Source organism: Hermetia illucens, chromosome 5 (genome assembly GCF_905115235.1).
Source record: "Hermetia illucens chromosome 5, iHerIll2.2.curated.20191125, whole genome shotgun sequence".
NCBI lineage: Eukaryota > Metazoa > Arthropoda > Insecta > Diptera > Stratiomyidae > Hermetia > Hermetia illucens.
Window position 1 is genome coordinate 111,971,874 of NC_051853.1, and position 23,145 is coordinate 111,995,018.

The window sequence follows — 23,145 nt, forward strand, 5'->3', positions numbered from 1 at the left end:
AATTTCGCGTTGTAGGGAGCAAAGTACATCTAATAGGTAATACCCACACTCAATGGCTTCAAACTTGCGAATGTATTTTTTTATTTTTTATGGATGGAGGTGGAAATCTTAGAAAGACGCTGCTGCGCTCGGTTGCAGCAGTGTGTGGGATTCGCACCCACTAAAACTACCCCCACTCTTCCGTCCCTCCCCGCGGGACCACCGTGAAGTATTACTTCGCAGGGGAGGCTCTGGTTCGCTATACCAGCTCGTCCATGTCACGTGTCCGTCGCGCCGCCTTCCGAGCTCGATCCAACTCGTGGAGTTTTGTCTGCACCGCGGCTACTGCATCATTTACCGCCATCCAGTTTTCATTCGACTTCAGCATCTCTTTCATCAGGTTGGAGGGCACGATTTCCGCCCTCAAGATGCTGTTCAACCTCCTCCTCTGCTGCAGAAATCTGGGACAATGGGACATAACGTGCTCCGGGTCCTCGGGTGTAGCACCGCATTCAGGACAGTTGGGAGACTCGTCCAACTCGAAGCGATGCAAGTACTTCCTATAGCCACTGTGTCCCGTAAGGAACTGTGTCAGGTGGTAATTCAATTCTCCGTTCTTTCGGTTGACCCACTTCTCGATACACGGGATCAATGTATGGGTCCACCGGCCCTTGTCGGAGTTATCCCATCGTTGTTGCCACTTGTCACACAACTCTCTCCTGATGGCTTTTCAGAAATCCGCATTCACCTCGGCTGGATTTGCCTTCCGTTTTTCGTAGAGCCAGTGTGCGTCGCCCGCTAGAAGATCTATAGGGATCATTCCTGCGATGACACACACTGCCTCCGTCGACGCCGTCCTAAATGCGCTGCACACCTTTAGCGCAATTGGCCGGTATGCCGAACCTATCTTCCTCCGGTTGACAGCCTGGTTCAACGCTCCCGCCCAGACAGGGGCCGCGTATAGCAGGATCGACCTCACCACTCCCGCGATGAGTAGCCTGCGACTATACCTCGGCCCTCCCACGTTAGGCATCATCCTTGCAAGGGATCAGCTGGCATTTGCTGCATTCTCTCGCGCATAATCCAAGTGTCCCTTGAAACTCAGCTTGGCATCGATCATCACCCCCAGGTATTTGACAACCGATTTTGAGACGACCTCACGATTACCAACCCGGATGGTAACCGTGTTGTTCTTCCTACGGTTGGTAATGAGGACCGCCTCCGTCTTTTCGTCTGCCAGGTCCAGCTTGGCCATTCGTAACCATGACTTGATGTTCCACAGCAGCGGTCCCAATACAGAACCTTGAGGCACACCTGCTGTCACAATGTACTCCTTTGGCCCGTCGTCCGTCTCGTACCAGAGAAGTCTGTCCGAAAAGTAACTCTCAATGAGCCGAGCCAAGTAGCTAGGAACACCCAGTTTGGCCAAAGCGCCCTTAATCCAGCCCCAGTTGGCTGAGTTAAAGGCATTTTTGACGTCCAGCGTCACCAGAGCACAGCATTTGCCCATGGCCATTGCATTTCGAGCCAATTCCACGATCTTTGGTACTGCATCGACCGTACAACGGGCTCGCCGAAACCCATATTGCCGCTCTGAAAAAGCACCCGCAAGCTCGATGAACGGGAGCAGCCTGTTGTATATCACCCTCTCCAACATCTTCCCCATGGTGTCTATGAGACAAATAGCGCGAATGTGAATGTATTAGAGAAGCTTTTTCGTACGCATCATAAGTAAGAATAAATATAGGAGACTACAACTCTAGGGTCAAAAATTACAACCGATAACAGCTACCATCATGAAATTCGCGCACGGTTCTTGGCAGTCAACAGAGCCTATTTCAACTTACAAAAACGGTTCCGCTCGAAACGTCTCATCATAGGGTCAAAGCTCTTACTGTACAAGACAATGCTCTTGCCAGTCCTCATGTATTCCTCGGAAACTTGGGTTCTTAACAAGAAAAAATGCGAACTCTTGACCGCGTTCGAGAGAAGAATTCTCCGAAGAATTTTTGGCCCCTTACATGCGGATGGACGATTCCGTAGCCTACATAACGATGAAACCTATGAGTGATACACATGACCGTCAAGTTATGGATAAAATCCGGCTCAATAGATTACGGTGGGCCGGTTACTTAATCCGTATGGATGAGGATGATCCAGCCTGGAAAGTCTATAAGGGCAATATCTAAGGCAGAAAAAGAAAACGAGGCAGACCCTGCCTGAGATGGAGCGATGGCGTAGGTCAGGACGCCAGACAGCTTTGAGGGATATCGAATTGGTGGACCTCGGCGCAAAACCGGGATGTCTGGAGTTCCTTATTAAGGCATGCCTAGACCGGATACCGGTTGTTGCGCCGTTGATGATGATGATCATAGGTATTAAACCATAGGTAAATGTCCCTAAATGTTAGGGCCTATAATGTGTACGAATAAGCTACCCCAACGCATTCGCAAGTTCGGGGCCCTTGGGAGCAAGTTCTGCCTATTAGATGTATTGTGGGGGGAGTTTGCGGTTTGTTTGCTTGATTGTTTTAATTTTATTTGTTTCTCTGTTCACCAAGAGAACGCTGAGCTTGGGGGTATGGAGGTGTTGCAATATGGAACTATTTATTCCAGCTCAACACTAAAGTAGCGCAGCACAACTCTTCATGACTAAGCAACTCGAAATTCATCCGCCTGGTCAGCTCGCCTACCTGCTGATAGCCCCGGGGCCGACGCACAAAGCGGGTCGAGTTAGTCTAAAAATAAACCAACTGCCGGTCGCATCAGAAAAGGAAAATAATAAAAAAACTTTTTTTATTTTATTTTTTCAGTTTTTAATATTTGAGAAAAAGTTGAATCTGTTATTAACTGTTTTGTCGTAATGCTTTCAGCTGACGGTTCTTGTATCGTAAACTGCGCCGAAGAATACTCTCCAGAAAATACCCCTTTGTGAAGCAGCAATGAGTGATATGCTTAATTAGGTGAAACACCAACTTAAGCTTAGCTCAGCCAACCATCTCTAGCAGCCTCACTAGGGAACAATAAAAAGGCTTCAAATATTCGATTCTTCATCTTTTCCTTCAGCCTTTGTCTCGCTCACATGCGGGGTCGGCTCGTTGTGATCGGTTTCGCCATTTGGCCTTGCCTGGACAAGATGCAATCTCGAGGCTTTTAAATCCTTAACGAGCGTATCAAGCTACCATTGTTTAGGCCGGCCTTTTAGTCGTTTACCATCGACTTCGATGTTCAGACCACTCTTGGTAAGTGAATTCTCGTTAGCGCGAATTACGTGACCATACCAACAAAGAAACCTCTCTTGTAATTTTTCCACGATTCTTCTTCTTTTTCTTCAGCCTTTGTCCCGTTCACAAGCGGGGTCGGCTCGTCGTGATCGGCTTCGCCATTTGGCTCTATCGAATGCCTGATTTAGGTGCAATCTCGAGACTTTCAAATCCCCATCCAGCGTATCAAGCCACCGTTGCTTAGGTCTGCCTTTTGGTCGTTTACCATCGACTTCGATGTTCAGACCAATCTTGGCAAGTGAATTCTCGTTTGCACGAATTGCGTGACCATACCATCGAAGACGCCTCTCTCGCAACTTTTCCACGATCGGTGCAACCCCATAACGATCGCAGATATCCTCATTTCGGATGTGATCTAAACGTGTCACGCCACTAGTCCAATGTAACATGTTCGTCTCCATTACCGCAAGACGCCGTTCATTGTCTTTTATGGTCGGCCAACACTCAGAACCATAGAGAACGATAGGACGGACGACATTGCGGTAAATTTTAGATTTGAGACGTTCGTTGATACCTCGATCACAAAGGACACCAGTTGTGGAACGTCACTTCATCCAGGTTGCCTTAATGCGTGAAGAAATTTCATAACGCAGTTCTCCATTGGCTGATAGCGTTGACCCGAGGTATTTAAATCGCTCAGTTCTGGGCAGATCACTGCCGCTGACAGTGATTGTGCCTGTTTCATGGGGATCGGTCGTCAAAAATTCAGTTTTGTTTAAATTCAATCTGAGACCGTGTTGCATGAGGCGATCATTCCATTTTTGAACAAGTTGTTCGAGATCATTTTTGCTATCAGATGCTAGGAAAACATCATCTGCATAAAGCAGTGTGTAGGGCGCTGGACGTTGGATATCCCGTGTGACGGTGTCCATAACAAGGACGAAGGGGAGTGGTGAGAGGGCACTTCCTTGATGAACTCCAACAGAGACAGGAAACGGTTTTGATACACCCGCCATACTTCGAACTTTACTTTTCGGATCGTGGTAGAGCAATTCAACCCCGCACGAGTTCTTCTGGCACGAAGTGTTGTTGTAAAGCATAGCAGATGAGTTCGTGTGGTACACGGTCAAACGCTTTCTCTAGATCCAGAAAGTAGAAAGTGTAAAGAGGGCGATGCTTCTCACGGTGTTTCTCCATGAGTAACCGCGCAGCGTGTATTGCGTCATTAGTTCACAGTTTTTCACAAATCCGGCTTGATTCACGGTTATTTCAACGATTTCGCGAATACGGTTGTCAAGAATGCGTTCAAAAATCTTCATGGTATGGGAAAGTAACCGGATCGGATGGTAATTTGAACATTCTGCGGGACTACCTTTCTTTTTCCATATTGGAACAGTGGTACTTTCTTGCCAGTCAGATGGTGTTCTTCCTTCCTGAATAATCCGATTAAAGAATTCGCTGAGCCACAGTGTTGGGTCCCAGCTCTTCGCTTTTCAGGGCTCAGATGCGATGTTGTCAGTATAGTACATAATTTGTACATTTGTGTAAAGCAAAACCTTATTCAAATTGGTTCACTGTCTGCCTATCTGTTGGTCACAGACTGTTTTCTCCAAAACGGCTAAACCGTCCTAAACGAAACTTGGTGGACAGATGAGAATTATGAAATCCCATCCATACAGTGAGTGACATAAATTTACGTGGAGTTTAAAGGGGGGTTCCCCATACATGCAAAGGGAGGGGATGTAAAATTTTTGTTCAACCAATGTAGTCATGTGGGGTGTCAAATGAAAGTTCGCAGTTAGTACTTTCGAAAGGTGATATTAGACGTAGGTTTGAAAATGCGTGAGTAGAGAGGGAAAATGTACACATTTAAAGTGAGACAGGGCTCATTTTCGGAAACTACCCAACGCAGAATTTTGAAAGAAAGTCAGGGTGGTGCACTTATACCAAATCTAGACCTCAAAATATGTCCCATTCCGATATTTGCTCAAATGAACTATTACCAAATTTTGAAATTTCCTGGAAAACTCCCTTAAGTGCATTCTCGGAGTAACAAATTTTGCAACATAGAAGAGAGCATCGTACATAATACTGCCAAGTTTCATGGAAATTTGGCTATTACCATCAAGGTTATAGCAGTTTAAACTTATCGATTTCGTGTGAATTTACTGCAACCTAAGCCACGCAAATTAGATGCTGACGTTAACGAGAATAATTGACATTCGAGTGAATTATGAAAATTCCATTCTTGTGAAATCTACTTCTCCCCAGCCCTCTTTTGTAGCATTATTGAGCTTCTAGTGTGAAGCGTATGAGGTTAACTGCTATCAATACAGTGCTTTCCAGATCGAATTATCTGTGTAACTGGCTTTTTAAAAAGTACAGCGCAATTGTACTTTTAACTATGTACAGATGGAACTGTCATATAATCATTATTCCTCACAAATGGAAACACAAAACCTTTTACACCTCAAGCGTCTAGCTTCCGGTTTCCGTACTTGTTTTTATGTCACGTAGCTTTAAGCAAATAAGGAAATAAATTATAAAAGAAAACAAGTCGCGAAACCGGAAGCTGGGCGCTTCAGGTATGAAAGGATTTGTTTGCTCCTTGTGTGAGTATATTTGAGTGTTGAACTATCTCCTTTGTACGTAGCCCGTTAAGAATATGCATTTAGCATGTCGTATTTAGTACTTCCGGTTGTAAATTTACACGGTAAAGACAACTTTGAGCTACTGTAACTTTGTTACTAATAGTACGATTTTGATCAAACTTGGAGATAATATGCTACATACTATATTAAAATATACTATTATTAACTTAATTTGAACAGATATCGATATGGAGAGTATTTTGAGGCCTGGGCACCATATATGATAGAATGAATTTTTAAGATTTTTCGGTTGGGCAGTTTCTGAGAATGGGTCCGTGAAAGAAATCATCACTTTCCACCCCTCCCACTCCCTGCCTTTTTAACAAATCTCAAAATTAATTCGAAAAGTACTAATTAAGACGTTTCATTTGATACCCCACGTGACTATATTTGGTGAAAAGATTTTTACACCCCCATTTTGCAACTCAACGTAGGAGGATATCACTCCCTGCATGTCTGGGGGTCCACAGTTCCCGCCTTCTCACCAAATTTCGTGTCAATCGGTATAGCCGTTTCTGAGAAAAGTTGTGACAGACAGACAGACGGACAGACAGAAAAGCCAATGGCGGTACTCAAACGGCCAAAATACGAGTACCAGCGGAGGCAGCACAGAAGTTGTTGGCGGCCGGAAAAGTTCGGATTGGATGGGTTGTCTGCCGTTTAAGAGAACAGACTTCACTAAAGAGGTGCTTTAAATGCCTAATGTTTGGGCACTTTGCGAAGGTATGCGCCAGTCTACAGAATCGTGATGGGACGATTTAGAGGTCTACAGAATCGTGATGGGACGATTTAGGGGTCGTTCATCTCCGCAGATCACGTGTCCCACCCTCTTGCGGAAAACAATCCAGGGGTTATTTCCCCAACAAGAGGAGAGCATCGACACATTGCAGCCACCTCTGAATGTGATGGCAATTCCGCCAGTGATCAGAGACGAGCTGCGGAATAGAGAGACAATAAGGCGCCGAGACTGGACGGAGTACCGAATAAGGCCCTTAAGCTTCCAGTGAAATCCAGGCCGTACATGCTCGCCGACTTGTTCGAAGCGTGCATGTCCGAGGGGATATTTCTGCCAAGCCAGGTAAACCTCCAGGTGAACCATGGTGGGGAAAATGTTAGAGCGGGTAATCTAGAATAGATTACTCCCAGTGGTTGAGAGCCAAGGTGGCCTTTCAGATTGGCAGTATGGGTTCCGTAAAGCCAGATTAACCATTGATGCCATCAAATTGGTTATTGGTTTGGCCGAAGATGCAATTCACGGAAACGGTAGTATCAGCAAATATTGCGTGGTAGTAACCCTGGACGTGAAAAATGCATTCAGTTGGGCTAATTGGAATTTAATTCAGAAATCTCTAGCGAAAGTTGGTATTCCCGCCTATCTCGCTGCTATCGTCAATGGTTATTTAACTGAAAGGAGGCTCTGGTCTGATATTGATGACGGACCCCAGCGGTACGTTGTTTCCGCGAGTGTCCCGCGGGGCTCCGTATTGGGCCCACTACTGTGGAACATCATGTACAACGATGTACTTAATCTTCCCATTCCGGGGGAAGCCACAGCGGTGGGTTACGCTGACGACATAGCACTGGTTGTTGTCGCAAAGCATCACGAAGATGCTGAGTTATACTCAAGCGAGGTAATCGGTGCTGTTAAAAGTTAGCTGAAGAGCTCTGGTCTGACACTTGCAGAGAAAAAAACAAAAGCGGTCCTCATCACTTAGCGCAGGAAGAGAAATTACGCCTGTATTAGAATCAGAAATCATATCATCACTTCCAAGCCGACCATCAAATACTTGGGGGTGGTGATAGACAGGAAGCTTAGCTATAACCAACATGTGCGGTATGTTTGCGACAAATCATCAACTGCAAGTACGGCCCTGGCAAGGATGATGCCGAACGTGGGAGAGCCACGGCATACCTCTAGGTTGCTTATAGCCAGGGTGGTGACCTCGATCATGCTCTATGCAATCCCAGTTTGGAGGGAGGCGTTGCGGATGTCGGGGAACGCTACCAAACTGAGTTCAGTCTACAGGAGGACAGCCCTGAGGGTATGCTCTGCCTTCAAGACTGTCTAAGATGATGCAGCATTCGTCATCTCTGGAATGATGCCGATTGACATCTTGGCAGATAAGATGGCGAACATATATAATGCGAAGCCAACCTCTTCCTCATCGCGGGAAAGGGAGAGATTCATAAATAGATGGCAAGAGCGGTGGGAACGCTCGGGAAAGGGTCGGTGGACTCACAGGCTCATTCCTGCCATCAAGGAGTGGTTGGAGAGACGACACGGTGAAATTAATTATAACCTCACCCGGTTTCTCACGGGGCATGGAGGATATCGGCAATACCTGCACAGGTTTAAATTGGAGACCTCACCCGACTGTCCAAATTGCGAGGGAGTCCCGGAGGACCCAGAGCATGTATTCTTCCACTGTTCGAAATTTGTGGAAGAAAGGAAGAATCTAGAGGAGACTCTAGAAGAGGTGCTCGTACAAGAAAATCTGGTGCCGAAAATGCTATTATTATTATTTTGTTAAGGGAAAGTCGCACCACGTCCTTGAAGAACTATTGTGCCCCTTTTACTGGTTATAGTGTACCTGTTGATCATAGTATCTCAAGCAGGCCAGTAACCGTTAGGAACTTTAGTATGTTCCCCACTTCCAGAAGTTTCAGCTTTGCATCTGGTATTAAGTGTTCTCCCAGATGTATCGACCTACTTTGCACAAGTGCTGGACACTGTCCCAGGACGTGCATAGAGGTTTCGTCCTCCTCCTCACAGAACCTGCAGGCAGTGTCCGTAGATATCCCTAGCTTCCCTAGGTGGTAGTTCAGCCGACAATGACCAGTGAGAATTCCCACTATGATTCGGAGGTTCTTTTTGGTGAGGTTTAAGCAATCCTTTGTGCGCATGGGTTCGTATCCCCCAATAAGCACCCTGGACTGCTCCATCCCTGGTAGGCCCGCCCAATATAGTTCCCTCAACCGTTTTTCTTCGTTTCTTAGATTCATAGCCATGAAACCGTTTCCGATTCCACAGAAGGGTTCTGGCCCGTATAAAGGCATCCCCCGAAAATGCTAGCACATCAAGGGAATTGGTATGCGGTCAACTTAATGATAGCATCTATTCAAGATAAATTGCGAAAGGCAGAGGAAAGGAGAAAACCGCGGTCACGTGCACCGCGTATAGAAGAAAGGTGATTAAGCTAGAGTGAGCTGACTCCGCCCCGAGATGTAATACCATATGGTGGTTCCGTGGAGCAGGGAGGGAGTCGGGGGTGGTTTTAGTGGGTAAAAATCCCACACGCTGGTGTGTCCAGACCAGTGTATTTTGAAGATTTCCACCTCCTTAAAAAAAAAAAGACGGACAGACAGACATTGAACCGATTTTAATAAGGTTTTGTTTTGCAAACACAACCTTAAAAATTGAGAACTCTTCTTGTTGTTGCTTTATTGACGTGCAAATTCAATCAAGTTGGGAAACCGGAAGCGCCGTGCTTCAAGAATGAAAGGTTTTGTTGATCTTTCATGTAATAATATTCGGGTACGCGATGGTTTCATTTATACATAGCTTGTAGTGCATATACGCTGAACGTACTCGAACACGACATTTTATCTCCTAAGGAGTACCAATTTGACGGAAAAGAAGCAACTTTGACCTATTGTAAATTTGTTAATTATAGTTGAATTCCTACCAAACTTTCCAGAGGATTGCTACACATTAGAACCCATGTTAGTACGATCTCCTCACTCCCGCATTTTGCAATTGACTTCAAAATGAGGACCTGATTTAGAAAGTACTAATCCAGAGTTTTCATTTGATGCCGCACAAGGTTATATTCGGTGGAAAAAAATTTAACACCCCTCTATTATCTATATTATGAAATCCTTTCCCATATACATACTACACACATAATATTCTCTTCAATAAATCAATATGAGAAACCCCACTCCACCTTTCCTCCTATAGTTGGATGAAATTTATTTGTTTAATTCTGCTTTCAACTAAAATGATGGATTTTTGCAGAATGGATGTGCGTTTATTTGTGGCAGTATCTGTGACCCATCTCGCCACTGATTAGGAACTCAGCCCTGCTAATAACTTAATATAGTTGATTTTAATGAAAATTTAAAAGACTGAAAAAACTGGCATCCATAGAAACCATTCACAACATCTAATGGTATAATTTTTGGTTTTTTCCTTTCAGATTGCCAGTATCCTTTCTCTGGGACACGGACGACAACCGCTTGTTGGCTGTCGAAGCACGTTCACTGCAACAGCCAAAGCAAAAATCATCGGCACCGGCAAAAAACGCTGGTGGTGCTGGGACTTGTCCAGTGAGCAATAGACAGATGGGGCTAATCGGCATCGAATTCCAGGGGCTTCGAATTAGTGGTAAAACCGGTGGACAAGTGACGGCAGTGACAACGACCGTATCGGCATCAGCAACTGCAGCAGCGTTGACCACAGCTGGCGCCGGACCGAATCTGCTATCGGGCCATGTCGAATCGCAAGTATTTATAATGTTCGCTACAGATAAATGCCTTATCAAAGAGCTGGAAATCGTTAATTTGGCGCCCGGGGAGCAATTGGTCAATCTCTGCGCACCCCATGTGGTAATTTGAAAACTAAAAAGCAATTCTATATAAACTTCATGGTTTCGGGTAAGTTAGGGGCGAACTTCCACTTTGCAGACACCTTGTAACAATGGAGAAAACATACGAATGGAAATTGTCAGTCGCAGAATTTGAAAAAATTATCGCTGACAGTTCGGTTTTCGCGAGATTTTCTTTTTCTAGACTTATAAACCATCATCTGATTATGATATTGTTGTACCACGAGCGTTATCCTCTCAATCGAAATAGTTCGAAATTGAATTTGAACCTTTGGAACCAAGGTCTTTTGTGTGAACCTTTTTAAAATTGAATCATTTTTCGGTTTGTAACATGAAACCCTTTATATGCAAGGTATGATTGATTGTGCGTTCAGTTAAAGCAGCAGATGTAGATTTTTTCTCCCTTAATATGGACTTTGTCTTTAGACTTTTCATATCGAATGAAACAACGAAGGGGAGGAAAAATTCGAAATATGTGCAGCATTAAGGATTACCGGTCTCTGTCTAACCAAAAACCTCTAAAAATTTCACGATAATTAGTGGGCAGAGCAGCAGCTCCAAGTATTCAGGCCTTTGTTAGGCTCATTGTGCGCCCTGCGAATCTGAGAACTCTCTCCAGATTGCCGACCGACATGTCTCCGTCTGATACCTCAGGAGGCCGAGCTGCCGGATATGAAGTGCTGCATATAGCCGAAATCACCACCCTAATTTTTCCTATATAGTAATTTCAGGAACAGTGTTCCGATAAACTCCTACTTGGGGCTTCATTTGCCACTTCTTAATAATAATGAAGGCTCCATTCCAGGATGTTTTAGTATTTCATGACTTTTTGGAAAACCTTTTTTCCTGTTTCGTTCGCCTTTCTCATTCTAGTCTGCGCAGATACTCTGGCTGGTTCACTGTAGAGGTCTGCAATACATAAAGCTCGTCTGACCTTCCAACGTTCTGGAAGAAGACAGGGTAAAGTATATAACTCTTCGTTAGCATGCCAAAGTTCTGATCAAAAATCCACTTTTCCAGTATTTAAATAGCATCGAACACTCACTCGAGCGACGAAAATTCAAATTCATCTTTTCACGCGTTCGCAATTTATGCTTTTCTCCCACTGTTGGTAAAAGTTGCTTGGTCATACTTCTTATTCCTCTAAATCAGCTTGTGAACTTCTTCGGGATCACTTCTCCTCCGTTCTTAACCACTCATCTTACCACACTTCCGACACATTTCCTCTTCTGAATCCCCCAGCGTCGATGTTAATGGCCGTTCCGGTCCCGATGGTATTCCGAATCTTTTCGTAAAAAAATTGTAATAAAACATCTTCCTTCATCATCATCATCTGCCTTAATAATGAACTCCAGGCATCCCGGTTTTCCGTCGAGGTTCACCAATTCGATATTCCTAAAAGCTGTCTGGCGCGCTGACCCACGCCATCGCTCCATCTCAGGCAGGGTCTGCCTCGTCTTCTTTTTCTACCATAGATATTGCCCTTATAGACTTTCCGGGCTGGATTATTAACCAAGTTTCCGAGGAATACATGAGGATTGGCAAGATGATTGTATTGTAGACTAAGAATTTGAGCCTATGGTGAGACGTTTTGAGCGGAACAGTTTTTGTAAGCTGAAATAGGCTCTGTTGGCTGCCAATAACCGTGCGCGGATTTCAACATCGTAGCTGTTATCGGTTGTGACTTTCGACCCTAGATAGGAGAAATTATTAAAAGTCTCCCTTCCCCTTACTATTATTTATACCAAGAAATGTTCCGAAGGTATTTTTCCGGATATGTAGAAGGAAGCTCGAATTATACCCAAAAAGTTGACAATACCCGGGCCGAAAAGTAACTACCTATATTCATCCTTTCCTCGTTTTACAAAATTTTTGAAAGATCCGTAAAAGACTGCCTTTCGTCCTGGACCGGTTACTTCATTGTGAAAGAGTAGCATGGGTTTCAGCACGGTCGCTCGACTGTGATCAATTTGTTGGAGTTCACCAACTTTGCTGCGAAGTCTCTAAATACAAGAAATTATGTCCATGCAATCTATGCTGACTTCTACAAAGCTTTCGATTCTATTAACCATTCCTTGCTTTTCTTCAAACTCCCATTGTATGGATGTCCGACAAGTATTCTCTCGTGATTAAGACCTTACTTAGATGGTAGAGTAAATCGTGTCTTCTTCAATGGTTTTATCCCGTTTCCATTTCTTCCCTTATTGGGACTACCCCAAAGCTCCATCCTCGGTCCACTTCTGTTTTCATTTTTAGTGAATGATCTTCTTTCCTTGTTTACCTGTCCTAGCCTTTTATATGCAGACGACATGCTTTGTGTTGCCTGTTCGTCTACTGACCAGGGCAGCCTTTAATCAAATCTTGACACATTATCTCAGTGGTGCGTTCGTAACAAGTTACCACTTAATGTGAAGAAATGTTACTCTTTATGCTATTCACTAATAAGTTTCCCCGTCATTGTTTCTTACAAGGAGCTAGGGGTGATCACAGCAAACTCCGATTTTATTTTCATTATGTCGATGTACTTAGCTGCACTTCTCGCTTTATGCTTCGCTGCTCGTGTCAATTCAATTCCTGAGGTAACCTTTATAAGAAATCATTCGTCCGTAATATTCTTGAATATGCTTCGGTAGTATGATTCCCTCGTCATAATTGTAATTGCGATGTAATTGAATCTTAGCAATGGAGATCTCTAACCTTTAAAAACAACATTCCTAATCGTTATATCCTGAACGTCTGACCTCTCTTAACCTGATGTAGATCTTTGGCTGACACATGTGATGGTCACTTTGTAATTTTTTGTTTTCATTCTGTTTTCCATATGCACTTATATATATATAGTTGCCCTTCATTCCTTGGTGAGGCATAGCGCGACAACCACACCTACGCGCCATCGTTCGCCCTTTAGCTCCCCCCCACTACTTCTTGAAATGCTTGTATTTGTCCTTCACCGACCTAAACGTCGGCCATCCTGGGAGTATGGATTCCCCTAAATGGCACAGCCAGTAATGCAATTCTCAAGCTTCCCCGCTGTGTTCAACATACAGAGTGGACAATACGCTGACGGCGCCGCTGGGAAGTCTTTACCCTTGCTTATCAGCACAAGTATCGCAACCTTCCAGCGGGAATGAAAAACACCTGCTGTCAGATATCTATTGATTGGGCCGAGTAGCAAGTCAGTATTCAGTATTTGCATACGAGTTTCAACACTTCGCTGGGAATACCGTTCGGTCCTGGTGCTTTTTTGTACTTCATGGGCAGGACTGCCTAATTTAGTTCCTTTGCTGTAAAGAGTGGGCATACCTCAGTACTCACTTCTTCATCGACAGTGTCAGTTTGGATGGGGGGGACAGGAAATAGTGCCTGCACAATTTTATCCATCTTCGCTGCTTCTATAAAACAGGGCGACCAATGGACCGGGGAAATCAGCTTATACAAGAGGCACATGGCTCTCTGTTTACGTCGTTGATGAGCTCCTGCCAGCGGTGTGCCTTCTGTCTGTTGATTTCATGGAGGAGTTCCTTTTCCCCACTCTTATACTCTGCTGATGCTTAGGAAACATCACCTCGTCTTGGCCTTTTGCGCGCTGAGCAATCTGCCGAAGTCTGAGGCAATTCCTTTGTAGGCGTGCAATTTCAGCCGTTCACCAGTACATGGGTAATTTCCCAGGAAGCAGTTTCCTTTTAGAAGCTGATGCATTACAAGCTGCGGTAATAAGGCTCATTGTTGAATGAACTACGAAGCAAATGTACTGATGACCGCTGGTAGTGAAATCTTCCAGTAGTTTCCATCGTTTGACCGCTGATACTTAAGACTCTGTAGCAATAGTCGGAATGTAGGAGTGTTACCGGTATCCAAGATAATGAGTCCTGTCTTGCTGGTCATTTTCAAGGTCTGTGTGCCTCGAGAATCTGATTGAGGCATGCCTGATTCGAGGGCTCTGGCGTTAGAGTCTCCTCCGACCAAAATTCTTTCTTCCGTGTTTCTAATTTTGTCCTCCAAGGCGGCGAGCCTTCCTCGGAACGTTTGGCGTGAACGTCAATATCGCTTAACGAACTCAAACGAAGCCATTTCCTCAACCACGGGCCCGCACTAGCAAGTTAACTGTATCTCCCACCCAAATGGCAGCAGTGCCAGATATATCGGCATACCACAATGAGGAGCTCCTATCCCAGAACTGTTCGCTGAGAAACCACAAGTCAATTCTTCTTTCTTCCACTATTTGCGCTTTGCCTTATTCTGCAAGTAATCCGTCCGATCTCCATTTGCCCACAATGGAGAAGTTGGATCGCTGTCTTCTCAGGGATAGTGGCAATGGCCAGTTTTTGCCCTCTAGAGTGGACAAACGTATTATAACTCTCACCTTAAGGTTGCCCACATCTGGGTAATCCCGTTTTATCGCCTCCTCCGGCTCTACCGTATTAGTGAAATAATCCAGATCTGTTATTTCAAGGGTGCACATGGGTTCTAGACTGGAAACAACTGTCTTCGTGTCTAGAATTCTCTTGGCTGTCTTGCAGAAGGTACTCTTCTTTTCGGTCTTCCACCCAAGCTAGATATACTTGATATCGCCAGTTTGAGTCCGCCGGGTAGATTTAACATCTATCTCAGCGTCTTCTGGTTTGGCGTTGTTGCGGACTTCTCTCAGAACTTCTGCGAAAAATCCCCCTTTGCTCTCACCTTGGTTCGCGTCTTTCCTTTTTCTTTAACGCTAATGCCGTGGCCGACTTCGACTTTACTACAGTGAAGCCACTACTGTCGCTATTCAACTTAGGTTGCTGTTACTGAATTTTCTTCTTTATCGACGCTGGTTGGGTCGCTTAGTTACCAACACGAGGAATTCTTCCTGCTGTGTTCTCGTCGGCAGATATTCGCAGTTTTCCCCTCGCCTCTTTTTGTTGATTTTCTGTTGCCCCTCTGGCGGGCTGAGGGCATTGTCTTTTTGCGCAACTAGAGGCTGCACTAGCAATTTGCTTTCTCCTGAACTCCTCTTCGACTGTCATCCAGGGGTTTCGCTGGGGTGCAATAAGGTCCAGAAGTTCTTCCTTCTCAATTATGCCATTTTTGGTATCCATGGAGATGTTTAGCTGGACGATGGTAGCATCCTTCATTTTCCGTAGGACCACTCCGCACTTCTTGAGTAGCCTTTCTTCCTTTACTGTTGTCTTTCGGATGAAATGGGTGTCATAAAGCTCGGATTTTGCCATTTTTTCTCGTGGCCCCTTTTCCGAACTTGATTTCGATGGCCTCTCTTTTTTGATCGTCAGTACTCTTAGCCTATACGGTGTCACTCCCTTTTTCACTTCCAGTCAGCTTCACCATTGGGACAATGGGCCTTTTAACTTTTTCAGTAGGAGACCGTCATAACTTCGCGCTTCTTGCAAAGGGATTTATAGTGAAATCTCCCAGCGGTGAGCGTAGTGTGTTGTTGCTTCTTCTGAAAGTTTCGGCTATAGCCGGTTGTATCGTCATGTTCGATTTTGCTGTTGTTGTTCTTAGTGTTGTTGTCAGAAACATGGGATATTTATAATAATATAAAGAAATTCTACAGAAAAATTGAAATCAGAAGCAGAGGTCCATTTTGAATTCATATTTCTGCCAAAAAATTTACAACAACTTGTTGAAATAGAAAACTTCCAAGGTTATTTTCCTATCAAAGGTAAGGTAAAGTTGTATGTTCAAATACGAGTCAATGATTGCCTGCCTGACGACATGGATCAGACGCCGATGGGAGACAAGATGTACAGCAATTTTCGAAAAAGATTTTATCTGAACTACAAAAGCAAGGGCAGATATGAAGGTACATATACTGCTCCCTGGGACGAAGCTCTGTTATTCGCTTGCTGCAACTACTGCCTGTCCGCCTATCTCAAAGGCTACCAACGTGTAACTTTGAAGGATACTTACACTGACCAATGCTTGAAAAATTTTTCCTGACGCTGTGGTACTACAGAAAATTGTAAAGCAATCCTGTGCTTGGATATCAAATCGAATTTTCGAGACTAGAACGTTTTTTAGCTTTCTTCAATGAGTGGGAGAGCAAAACCAATCGTTATGTTATAATTGGGCACTTTTATGCTAAATGGATGGTATTGAATCGGCCTTGCATTCTCTCAGGCGCAGAAAGTTGAATAGCATCCGGATTCAAGCCAAAGAGCGCTCAAAAAGGCTTTCAAAGTCCTACATTTATAATGTGCTAGCCCTGAGGAGTCACTGTCAGCTTTTAATAAGGAATAATCATTTATTTGGCATCTTCATTATTGTTGGGTCCATATCATCATTACTTTACGCCAGCGAATCAAAATTTTTTTTGTCTGCTCCATCCGACCTATTTCTTATTCTAGTAATATAGCAGGTGTACAACTATGAAATGCGGATTTGAGAATGCATATGGCGCACCAATGCTGTGTGTGGTATAAAAATTTGACATTTATGCGATTTACACTAAATTTGTTTTGTTTTTCTTTATAAAAAACTCCTGCTGAACGGTACCAATTACTTTGGAAGGCCTTCGGTAAGCGTGCTCCAAAGCAATATACGTATGAAAGATGGTTTTGGTTTTTCAAAAATGGTCATTTTGAAAAGGACCGCAGATAACTGAAAACAAGTCGGGAAACCGGAAGCTAGGCGCTTCAGGTACGAAAGGTTTTGCGTATTTCTTTTATAAAGAGATTTCAGTGTCCATTTGTCTCATCAGCATGTAGCACGTAAAATATGCATATATTATGTGAAAATATCCACTTTCAAGTGATATTGACATTCATAGTCTTGAATTTGCAGAGGAGCAACAGTTTTGACTTAGTATAACTTTGTTAGTAATGGTGCGATTTTCACCAAATTTAGCACGATTATGCTCTATACTATAACCTACATTTCTGCATTTTGTAATTCTAGGGTGCTCTTAAGGGGGGTTTTCCTTTCAATTACTAAAAATTATAGTAATGTACTATCATTACCTTTATTTGAACAGGTATCGGTATGTAGGCTATTTCGGAGCTTAGGCACCATATAGTGGCAGCCCCCTGATTTTTTTCAGATTTTTCGGTTCAGTAGTTTCTGAGAATGGGTTCGTTAAAAAATGATCACTTTCAGTCCCCCGCACTCCGCACCTTTTCAACAGATGTCCAAACTAAGACCGGCTCCGAAACCCCACATGACTATATTTGATGAAAAAGAATTTACACCCCCCTTTTGCTAGTACGGGGACCCCCCCCCCCCCTAAATTTGACGTAAAAGGATGTAACTCACTATATGCGTAAGCGTTCACAGTTCCCACCTTTCTACCAAATTTGGTGCGAATCGCTTCAACCGTCTCCGAGAAAAATGCGTGTGACGGTCAGACAGACAGGCAGACGGCCAGACAGACAGACAGTAAACCGATTTTAATAAGGCGGAGATGTGAAATTACTAGATGGAGATGATTCGCAAACACAAGAACAACTCCTAGAATAATGGAGCGTAAGTCAGTACGCTGTTTTCGAGGGCTTACGAAAGGAGAGCATTAGCTGAACAAAAGAGAGATGGAGAAACTAAATAGCACCTGTGAAACTTTAATAATAATAATCGTTGGCGCAACAATCCATGTTGGATCAGGGCCTTGAAGTGTGTTAGAGCACTTCATTTAAGACCGTAACGGTACACTAGGAGGCAATGTGGTCAGCATTGCGCTCGCCCGAGATTATTACCCTGATTTCACTCAGGTACTCATTCACAGCTGAGTCGACTGGTGTCCGACTTCAAATCACGATACAAATTCCACTGCCACCAGTGAGATTTGAACCCCGACCTTCCGTACGACAGCCTTGCGCTCTAACCACTCAGCTATCCGTAAACTTTGCTCGTACGAAACAAAATAAATTCATTTTTGCATTGAATCGTTACTGTCCATGAAAAATGGATTCTTTTTAGGGTCATAAGTGGAAAAACACATGGGTATACAAAGGTGCACCATCTATATCGATCATAAGGTCGAATCGCTTAGGGGCCAAACATAACAGCGGAGTAACTGCGTGCATGCGGAGTGAGAGAGCTGTCAAATGAAATTCATTACACGGGCTTGTATGAGGCAAAATATAAGTCCGATGCGCAATGCGGCACGCAAAAAGGTGCGGAAAATTGAACTTTTGTGATGCGTGACAGATAATAGTTTATTGCGTCATTTGCAATATGGCGGCGCTTTTCGTTTTTGACAGTTGTTGTTGAATGTAATTAATTTGAACGAATTTGTTTTGAGAACTGCGGAAGGCACTATTTGCGTTGCAAGTGCTAATTATTAATGTCACTTGCATTAGGTCCGTAGCTTCCATTCTTAAAAATTGAAGTTAAGTTAAGCCACTCTTAGTGGCATTTGATTGTATGAATTTGATAACATAAAGTATAGGAAGGTGCATACAATAATTGAATAAAGATTATGTGCAATGCCGTGATTTTGTTGGTGGACAATCGACTTGCATGCATATTTTATTTGGAAAAATCCAATTTGAAACACAATTAGGTAATTACCTTAAGAGGAGGCATCATCCTCTTTAAGCCCACCCAACTACTGGCCTGCGCTGACGATATTGACATTATGTGAAGAACAACCCAAGATGTACAGTCTACCTTCATCCAGATCGAGCAGGCGGCGCGATATCTCGGGCTGCACATTAATGAAGGCAAGATAATGTGCATGGTGGCGTTGTCAGCGCCAAAAACGAAAGAACGAACAACACTGAATCGGACTGGTCAAACGAAAATAATGAAGATAGGAGACTACAACTTTGAGACCGTTGAACATTTCTCCTATCTAGGGTCGAAAATCACAACCGATAACAGATATGACTATGAAATCCACACACGCCTACACCGGATACCCGTTGTTCCGCCGTTCATGATGATGAATTGTCGTAAACTTAACAAACGCCAATCACACAGAGTGCTTCAAAGTATGACTAAAAGTAAGAGACTTAACATAATTTTTCTAATCTAAGTCAAAACCTAAAAGTAAAATCTTATGATTAAATTGGCATTTATATCTCTTTATTGAACATCTGGAAAGGAGGGGAAATATAGGGAAAATCCCTCGACAAGGGGGGGGGGGATTACTTAAAACTAAAATTAATAAATAAATATTTGCTCATCGGTATGTTCGAGAAGAAACTCTTCTCTTTGCTCGTGAGGTAGCTGCAAGTCTTCTCAAAGTCATTAGTCGAGATGACTAGGATTTTGGTATTCTCACCGCGTTTCCTGAGCGCATTTCCAAATGTTTAGTTATGATGCACGGAATTTCCGTTTCGTCCTCATAGATGATTATCAGCGGGATTCTTGTTTCCTTCCAGGCTGCAGAAGTGCTGACGGGGGTGTCGCTGTTGCACGTGGGTGCATCTTTGCCGTCGTTGGCTGATGCAAATATGGGTGCCGTGCTGGCCTGTCGGCGTGAGGCGAGCTTCCTCCAGGTGCTGGTCTATGTGCGCATACTCCTCTTCTTCGGCGAAATCGGCGGAGGATGCTCTTCTTCCAATCACTTCGATGTTGCTGATTCCGTTCAGACATGGCGGAGGTAAGATTTTCCTGGAAGGATGGACCGATAAAAAGCTAGTCGGCTTAACTACGGGTTGGTGTGGCTGCCTCCTCTCAGGATCAAGACTGACCCTTAAGGCGAATCTCCGGCCTTTCGGGTACTTTGCTAGAAACCTATTACGCCCCTTTGACAGGATCTCCCTATATATCTACTGACATTAGAGTCTTCTGGTATCGATGAGCGGAAAGGGTTGAAGGCTCTACGGACTCCTGTGAGTGGTAGCGGACTGACACGAACTACGATATAGAGCGAAGTTCCGGCAAGTTCAGCGTAGTGTGCGTCGTGACAAAAGGTAGTTTGCTATTGCGCTGGTAGTTTTAAAATCTGTTACTTCCATTCGTATGAAAATCCTTCGAATCCGAGGCTCTTTTCAGAGAATGGAAGAAGGGGATGATCATTAAGATTTCAAAAAGGGTACCCGTTCTGAGTGTGTTAATTAGGGGGGAATCTTTTCTAATCTTCACGTGGCTCAGAAGGAGCTTGCAAGATATTAAACATTTAGTAGATGAGTACATCGTCGAAGGCTTTTTGAATGTCGAGAATATATGCGGTAGAGGGGATATTGCTATTCATTTTTGATGGCATATCACTTTCAAGAATGAAGAGGACATTAAAGGTGGGGTGCTTCTGTTTATCAGGAAACTGAAAGTGTCGTATGACGACAAATTTAGTGGCATGTGCAAAAACAATTGTATAGAGGATTCTTTCAACGATTTTTGATGCGCAATTCAATAGTGATATGAGAATGAGATTTGATTTTTTCCGAATGGGAATTGTGTGAGTTTGAGTTCTCCTAAGAAGTGGGAAAATGTACTTAAAGGTTTTAGTAAGAAATGGGTTGATTGTTTTAACGAATTTTTAAGGTTTTGTGAAAAACGAAACCTTACTAAATTGATTCATTGTCTGTCTGTAACAAGCACTTTTCTCTAAAATGACTACATCGATTTAAACCATATCTGGTGGACATATGCGAATTATGAAATTGCGTGGCATAAATTTACGTGGAGTGCAAAGGGGGCTTCCCACACATTTTTTGGCCGAATACAGTCATATGGGGCACCAAATAAAAGGCCTCGATTGTTACTTTCCGAAACTGATATCAGTTTTGACATAAATTACAAAAAGCGCGAATAGTCAAAATGTATAGACTTTAAGTGAGACACGATTCATTTTCGGAAACTACCTAACACCAAAATCTGAAGAAAATCAGGGTGATGCGTTTATATATGTCCTACTCCCATATCTGCTCAAATAACCTTCCTAATAGTATATTACCAATTTTTCGAAATGGACTGAAAAATTCCCCTTAATCATCTTAGGATCAGCGTAGAAGACAGCGTCGCAAACTTACTGAGTTCGAGCGAACTTACTGCATGCTAAGCTATGGGCATAAGACACTAAGGGTATGATTTACGAGAATAATTGACATTCCATTTCAGTCCAATGTCAATTAAAGTTCAATTTATAAGGAATCTACTTCCCCACAGGCCGTTTTTAAGGTTTTATGTAAAACAAAACATTATTAGAATCGATTCAATGTCTGTGCGTCCGTCTGTCACATCCGATTTACTCAAAAACGACTGAACCGATTATGATGAAATTTGATTCTTCTTCACGATCTAGGTCCATGGGGGTTATTGCATTTGACACATCGGTATGCATATTACAATTTGATGCGGCATGACCAACCTTCCTGCAGTTTTCACATTGCACGATATCGTTTCTTCGAACTGCTTCAAAAGACACTATCGTGTGGAACAGAGAGCGAGTCTTAAGCCTGCCATCCACGGCCTGCTATTTACGCTGGAGGAGCCCGCAATGCACTCGGCCGCCAGTTGAGCTCAAAGTACCATCCATGTACCGGCAAGCTGAAACATTATTGGCATAGTTTGAGATCAGAATTTGAGATATTTTCGTTTGTCAATATTTATCAAAAACATTCATTAGCCATAAATAATAATAATAATACCGCCGTAGCCGGTGCCAAGCCTGGTTGTGAAAGGAGGAAGGATGGATAACTTCTGTCTGAATGGCTGTACGCCTCCGCAGCGTCTCAGGGGGTAGGTGAGGAAAGTGCAGGAACTTTGCAGTCTTGCAGATTACTCAGTGAGGAAGCTATCCCCGAACCGGGCAGTTAGGTATAAAATGCAAATCCATCTATGAGAAGAAGAAGGAATTTAAGGTCCGGTACGGATAACCGGCGGGAGTCGTCTGACTTGATGACTGGATCGCCTGTAATGGACAGCACGCGTTGAAACCGCTAGTCGTCGGGCGGTTCGACGTCTAGGCGCCACGACCACCAGGAACATTGCTCCGCCTGCTGCAGCTGTTTCGCGCTTTATTACTCGCAGCGACACAATCCCGACCATTATCAGAGAGCGTGTTCGACTTGGGGTCATCGGGGAAACTGGTGACCGAGTCAGAGGAGCAGAGGCGGTGGCATCAATAACACCACACCGCACTGTAGGCAACAGTTTCAGTACTCACCGAAGCACTCTTAGCTACCGTCCAGCTGAGGTTTCCGCTCAGGTTTGGAACGAATTCCTAAGAGCGTGTATAGAATTCTCGGATATGGATCCTTTGCATAGACCAGGTATTCCCAGGCTCTATGCATCTTCGGCAACTACGGGAATTTTACCTCAAATCAATGATGAGATTGCATCTTGGCTGTGTGCTAATATGTCGCTGCTGCAACTACAATCACTTGTGTATTGTGATGCAGTTACGGCTATTCGAATGCATGGTCAGAAGATTCGCTTTCGTGTTATTGGTTTGAGAGTGACCAAAGAGATCCACCATGGAAAATTCGTCTGGAACGTCGGTGGGACTTACTAAGGCAGGACATTGCTAGACTGATTCACATCAGCACTGGCAATGCCAGCAGATGGGTGAGAAATAAGGTGCAGAGGGTTTATCCGAACTATGTCATCCCCAGTGAGACACCCGCAGTTGAAATTTTGGACACCTTAAGCAGAAACTTTCTGTCATATGCAGTCGGTTACGACGGTATGGTGAAAGTCTTTCCAGACGTGTCCGGAATGCAACATATGCGAGGAACCAGGGGAGCTTTTTCTGATCTCTCATCGAATCCCAACAGAGCGTCCAGACATATATCGTATAGTTTTA

The 23,145-nt window shown here is 43.9% G+C and overlaps 1 protein-coding gene across 1 annotated transcript in view; it reads left to right on the plus strand.

Moving 5' to 3' along the window:
* The window catches only part of LOC119658359 (intraflagellar transport protein 140 homolog), a 124,976-nt gene that overhangs the window by 62,130 nt on the left and 39,701 nt on the right, over window positions 1-23,145 (plus strand). The window contains exon 9 of the mRNA XM_038065719.1: window positions 10,053-10,461. Within this exon, the coding sequence (XP_037921647.1) occupies window positions 10,053-10,461 (409 nt within the window). The remainder of the gene's footprint in view (window positions 1-10,052; window positions 10,462-23,145) is intronic.